Genomic DNA, 6,756 nt, shown 5'->3' with positions numbered 1-6,756 from the left:
GCCAAGTTGCCCAGGCGGGTCTCGAACCCGCAGGCTCAGGCAGTCCACTCACCTCAGCCTCCCAAAGTGCGGGATTACAGGCTGAGCCACTAACCCCGGCTCAGACCTTGTTTTAAGGGCTTTACATATACTTAATCTATCAGGCAAATCTAGAAGGTATTATGATGATCCCTATGTACAAATGGAGAAATGGAGGCACAGAGTGGCTATGTAATTTAATTTGGCAGGCGGGGTGAGGTGGCTCATGCCTGTAATTCCATCACTTTGGGAAGCAGAGATGAGAGCATTACCTGAGTCCAGGGGTTTGAGACCAGCCTGGGCAACTTGGCGAGACCTCATCTTTGCAATATATCAAAAAATTAGCCGGGCATAGTGGCACGTGCCTGTGGTTCCAGCTACTTGGAAGGCTGAGGTGGAAGAATTGTCTGAGCCCAGCAGTTTGAGGCTGTGGTGGCCGTGAGTGTGCCACTGCACTCCCGCCTAGGTGACAGAGTGAGACTCTGACTCCAAAAAAAAAAAAAAAATTTAACTTGGCAAAGTCACAAATCTGCTCTCCAATCTGTGCTCATATCACTACCTATTCTGCCCCTAAGCCTCTTTTGTCTTTGATTACCTTTAATTGACATCCTAATTTTTACCATGGTCATCTGCCATTTGAGAACCTGCTGTTGATTTGTCTGTGTGCCATATACTGATGGATTTTGTTATTAGCTCTTTATTTTCACGGTCTTCATTGAATACTTTGAGGCATTGTGAGGGCTTGATGGTTGTTGCAGGCTAATGTGGCCCCATGCACCTGCAACACCAGTCAGCATTACATAGGGATCCTGTTAAAGTTTGGGGTGTTGCTTTTCACATTGCCAACATGAGTGGAACTAAAAAAAATCTGATCTCCCAACCACTTGGTAGCCATTTGATGGTGACCAAGCTACTATGTTCTCTGTGTGTCTCAGTTGCTTTTTGTGTCAAGAATGGAGATGGGGCGGGGGTTGATTGGGCAGGTGTTGGTCAAAGGATACAAAATTTCAGTTAGATTGGAAGAATACGTTCAAGAAATCTATTCTATGGTATAGATTTGGTAACTATAGTTAATAACAACTTATCCTCAAAATTGCTAAGGATAGGTTTTAAGGGTTCTCACCACAAAAAGATAAGTATGTGAGGTAATACATGTTAATTCTTCAGACTTAGTCATTTCACAATGTATACATGTTTCAAAATAGTATATTGTAGATGTTAAACATATATAATTTTTGTCAGTAAGAGCAAAAAAAAAAAAAATCCCACTATTGCAGAGTTGTTGAGGAATAAAGTGAGATGTTTATCATTTTTGCTTTACTTGGAGTCTTTAGTCTTTTTTTTTGAGTCATTGTCTTACTCTGTTGCCCAGGCTGGAGTTCATGCTCACAGCCACCGCAGCCTTGACCTCTGGGCTCAGGCGATCCTTCCGCCTCAGCCTTCCAAGTAACTGGAACTACAGGCACACATTACCATGCCTGGCCTAGTTTTTGATTTATTGTAGCGGTGAGAGGTCTCACCAAGTTGCCCAGGCTGGTCTTGAACCTCCTGAGCTCAGGCAGTCCTTTTGCCTCATCCTCCCAAAGTGCTGGGATTACAGGCTTGAGCCACCGTGCCTGGTTTGGAGTCTTTCTTTTATATAATAACTGTTTTTTCACTTTTTTGTTTTTTTTGGTAGAGACGAGTTCCCACTATGTTGTCTATGTCTTCTTGAACTCCTGGACTCAAGCAGTTCTCTCAAAGTGCTGGGATTACAGGTGTGAGCCACTGTACCTGGCCTTTTCTTTTACATTAAAAAAAATTAAAATGGCCAGGTATGAAATTTACCCCTCCATATTTCCTCTCTTAATGTTTTCATTCTTGATATTTTGCCACCATCAGGGCAAACGTTGGCCTCTCCTACAAGGCAAGCTTCCCTACATTGGTTCAATTAACCAGTTTATCTCATTGCAGTAGGTCAGAGGGCAGAGCCATTGCCAGTGCCCATTGTTACAGTCACTGTTTGAGCTTGTGGCTCCTGGCAGACAGCTAGTGTTTAGCAAGTGCTTTTTGCATGACAGTTTTCAACCTCTTCACCATTAGGCCTATGTATATGGTATAGCTCTCATCAGTTCCATCTCTTTTTCTCTTTTCTCATTCAATAAAGGTGTTCCTTTCCCCGGAATCCCTGTTCCTTATGGTTTATCTCTGATCTTATGACTCTATTTTACCTTCCTGCTCCAGTTGCCAAAGGATAAAATAACCCATGTGCCAAATCAGCTTATCTCTTTAGAGCTCATTGACACTTCATCTGTTTTGCTTCTTTCCCACCCTGTTGTCTGCCCTTCACTGCCTTTTCCAGTAGATTTCTTTAAGTTTGGCACTTATGGTTTGGCCCACAGCCTCTTCTTAATCTCCGTCTTTTACCTGGGTGACCTCATCTATTCATACCTGTAATTTCCAAGTAGTTGCTAGTAAATTAAAAACATTTTCAAGGCAGGGCGCATTGTCTCACACCTATAATTCCAGCACTTTGGGAGGCTGAGGTGAGAGGATTGCCTGAGCTCACCGGTTCAAGACCAGCCTGGGCAGCTTGGCGAGACCTCATCTCTACAATAAATAAAAAAATTAGTTGGGTGTGGTGGCGCATGCCTGTGGTCCCAACTACTTGGAAGACTGAGGTGGAAGGTTCGCCGGAGCATGCCACTGCACTCCAGCCTGGGCAACAGATTAAAACTCCAACTCAAAAAAAAACCCAAAACATTTTCAGCTCTACCACCTCTCCTTTGAATTCTGTGCTACGATTTCCAACTGCCTAACTTTCAACTTCCATTTGAGTACCTGACTCTTCAAGTCTCCAGGTGAACTCACCTCTTATTTAATTGATTAAGTGATGCAGTCATTCAGATATTTATACCGTACTGTGTACTTGCCCCATGCTAGGTGCCCCCTTCACAGTATGCCATTGCATGTTGCAGAAGGTTTGGTAGAATGTTCCAGTCAGGTGGGGCAGTTTTTGCAACAACATGGAGATCCGAAGGGCGTGTTGTGTCTTGGAGTTGAGTGGTTCGGTACATTTAAAGCATCTAACCAACACTTTACAAACTTTGAATAAGCATCTGGGTCATCCTTACAAGGAAGTTGGGGTGGGGCCCGTGATTTTGCATTTTGACAAGTTCCACATGATGTCACTGCTGACCACAGTTTTGTGGGTAAAGATTAAAGGCTGTGCTGAGAGCTCAGTGGAAGATGATAGGTCTGTCGCGTTACGCCCCCTAGCTCTTATGGCACTAAAGCTTGTGGAGGTGTTGAAGTGAGTTGTACTTTGAGATTTATTCTCTTTAATGGTAGCTGCAGTGGGTCTCGAGGCAGGTATTAATAGAACAGATAGATCTAACACAGGAATCCCTCTGGGATGATCTGGAGTTCCTTTTGAAACACAGCAGAGTAGTTTGGAAAGCTCTTCTAAGAAGGCTGCAGTGGAGCCTAATGTCTGGTTTGTTGAATGAGTGGAGAGAGAGAAAAAGTTGGAGAGAAGCTATGAGATTTCTGGTTTGGGCCTATGGTGATGTCACTCTCCTACAGGGAATGAAGAGGAGCAGGTTTTAGGGAGATGACAGTGAGCTTGGACAGGTAGCATTTGAGGTGCCTGAGGGGAAATGGACGCAGACATTAATGATACAAACTTGAGAATTTGCTGCTGACAGGTGGCATCAGGTAAGTGGAAAATGAGAAATGAGCTTTGCACTTGGAAGGGGTTTGACAGGGTAGCTTTGCCGATGTAACCTTAATTCCAGAGGGCAATTGCATATTGGAAGGGAGAAGGCAGAAGGTGAGCCAAACTTTAAGAGATAAGAATTCTCTTAACTTTCCTCTTTCCACACCTAGAACCTTGTCTACATTATCATTCTTCCTTAAAGCATGGTATTTCTCCTTAAGACTAATTGTAGAACCTTGAACCATTTGGTTTCTCAGGGATGTCCCTTTTTTTTTTAGTCGGAGTCTCACTCTGACGTCCAAGTGGGAGTGCAGTGGCATGCTCACAGCCACCGCAGCCTTGACCTGCTGGGCCCACGTGATCCTTCTGCCTCAGCCTTCCAAGTAGCTGGAACTACAGGCATGTGCCACCACGCCCAGCTATTTTTTTTATTTACTGTAGATATGAGGTCTCCCAGTGTTGCCCAGGCTGGTCTCAAACTCGTGGGTTTAGACAGTCCTCTCACCTCCACCTCCCAAGTTTGCTGGGATTACAGGCATGAGCCACCATACCTGGCAAGGGATGTCACTCTTATCCTGGCTCATAATCTGGATCCCATCAATTTTAAACAAGCTTATTGTCCCTCTTTCTATCCCTTCAATACTATATCCCTCTTTCAGCACTGCTGTCTTTCTTTCTTAACCAGAAAACATTTCTGGAAAATGTTGCCTGCATTTACTGACTCCGTCATTTTCCTTCATGTTCACTCATTCTTCACCCTTTGCCATCTCATTTTCACCCCTCTCTACTCGTGAAACTGCAGATGCCGTAAGTACACCTTCAGCCTCTTAAACCTCTCAACGTGAATAGTTCTACTGACTAGTCTCTTTCCACTCTTGAGCTGTTGTTCAGTTTCCTTCTTGTGCCATAAATGCTTCAGGTGCTGTGTGCTTTCAGTCCCCCCTTCCTAGCTTTACCCTGATCTAACTACTTACCACTTGACTTGTCTACTCTGACTTCCCACAGGCACCTCCAGCTAATCTGTTGACACACTCTTCCTCTCATGTTAAATGGCATTTTCAGCCACCAAGATGCCCGGACAAAAATACGAGTACCTTCCTTTTCCTGTTTTCCCATCTGCTCACATTCAGCTTCTGAGTCACTGTGTCACTTGAGCCGCTACCCATAAACCAGGCTCTACCATCATCTCTTAAACTTGGAGTGTCTTCATCATTGGCCTTTGAGTAATTGACCTTTTCCCTGTGCTCCTGGCACGTCCTGCTACAGCAGCGTGTTCTAGCCCTTATCAGGCACGCCTTTATTGTAAATATTTTCTTGTCAGACTTTACATTTCTTGAGGTCAGGGACTGTTTACATTGTATTCCCAGTGTATGGCACAGTGCATGTTCACTGGATAAACGGGGAAAGACTAGACAGAATTCATGTTTGTAGGTTTGGGAAGGACCTAGAGAGGAAGGAGCATTTGACAAGCAAGCATAGGTACATCGTGCAAGAGGTGAGTGGGTCTGTGCTCTGTATCCTGTCAGGTCAGCTTTGCCAGGTGTTCAACAATGGAGTTTGTATTACTGCTCGCATTTTAATCTACTTGCAGCCTCTTCTCCCCTTTTCCCTTGTTTCCACCTTTCCTCTGTCAGATAAGTCATTTTCGGGTGAGAATTGATGCCTTCTGTCATTAAATAAAGGAAATAACTGAGACTGGGAACTTTGGATTGGTTTCATTTGGTGGCTAGCAGGTAGTGGATAATAAGGATAATTGTTCAATTAAATTAATTATTAAAATCGGGTAATTATTAAAATAACTCAGAAAGCAATGAAAAATTATCGAGCCAGAATGATCTCTGGCTCTATCTTACTTTATCTAACTTGTATTTTTTACGAAAACAAGCCTAATAATCAAGAATAATAATTGCTAGGTCAGTGTCTCTTGGGAGTGTGATACTAAGTAGAAGTAAAGAATAAAAAGGCGTGAGTGACTTTTTCAGACTTCCTTCCTCCTTTTCTACTTAATTTTCTACTTAATTTTTTCAACGGTGAGTGTAAGGAGTATGGAAAAATGTTGCCTTTTCAAGGTGAAGTGATCAGTTTAGCTGGAACCGAGTTCATGGTATGGCTTGGTGATCTCTTGGGCTCTTGTTTTGTTTTGTTTGGTATTTCTTTGTAAGTTGTTTATTCTTTCTAATTCATTATTGATTGTGTAAAAGAAAGTGGGAGCAAAGTTAAAAACATTTTTGCCTTCAGTGGCAAAATGGTGACATAGGGAGACATTTTTGTCTCCTGTGTTTTCCCACTTGTTTTTCCTGTGGCCTTTCTTCCCTCACCTCATTGCCTCAGATTTCCAGGTCAGAGCTAGCCACAGTTTAAACCTTAAAGATCTTGACTTGACTCTGCAATATTTGCAGTTTATTTCAGTTGGCAAGGTGCTTATAGAAGAAAAGACTGTTTCCTGCAATATTGACAAGGGGAAGGTAGAATAAGGGAGGGAGATGATAACGAAAACAGTATTTTTAGGTAGGTGTGAGATCAGTGGCATGGTTCGGTTTGTCCTTGGGTACTTGGTGAAAAGAAGGATTGGCTGGGCCCTATGGCTCATGCCTATAATCCCAGCACTTTGGGAGGCTGAGGTGAGAGGATTGCCTGGTTTCATGAGTTTGAAACCAGCCTGGGCAACTTGGCGAGACCTCATCTCTACAATAAATCAAAAAGTTAGCTCGGTGTGGTGGCGTGTGCTTGTAGTTCCAGCTCCTTGGAAGGCTGAGGAGGAAGGATCACCTGAGCCCAGCCAGTCAACACTGCAGTGGCCGTGAGCGTGCCACTGCACTCCAGCCTGTGTGATAGAATGTGACTCCAAGCCGGGCTCGGTGGCTCAGCCTGTAATCCCAGCGCTTTGGGAGGCTGAGGTAAGTGGATTGCCTGAGCCCGCAGGTTCGAGACCCACCTGGGCAACTTGGTGAAACCTCATCTCTCTATAAATCAAAAATCAGCTGGGCATGGTAGTGCGCGCCTGTAGTTCCAGCTACTTGGAAGGCTGAGGCGGAAGGATG

The 6,756-nt window shown here is 44.0% G+C and overlaps 1 protein-coding gene across 1 annotated transcript in view; it reads left to right on the top strand.

The window, feature by feature from the left end:
• Nucleotides 1-3,182: 3,182 nt before the first annotated feature.
• The window catches only part of CXADR (CXADR, Ig-like cell adhesion molecule), a 67,470-nt gene continuing 63,896 nt past the window's right edge, over nt 3,183-6,756 (top strand). Inside the window, exon 1 of the mRNA XM_021706335.1 lies at nt 3,183-3,310. Coding sequence (XP_021562010.1) covers nt 3,183-3,310 — 128 coding nt within the window. The remainder of the gene's footprint in view (nt 3,311-6,756) is intronic.

This window comes from Carlito syrichta, unplaced genomic scaffold (genome assembly GCF_000164805.1).
Source record: "Carlito syrichta isolate Samal-C Ts95f unplaced genomic scaffold, Tarsius_syrichta-2.0.1 Scaffold315466, whole genome shotgun sequence".
Taxonomy (NCBI): domain Eukaryota; kingdom Metazoa; phylum Chordata; class Mammalia; order Primates; family Tarsiidae; genus Carlito; species Carlito syrichta.
Note: the sequence above shows the minus strand (reverse complement) of the source record. Positions and strands in the feature narration are given on the sequence as shown.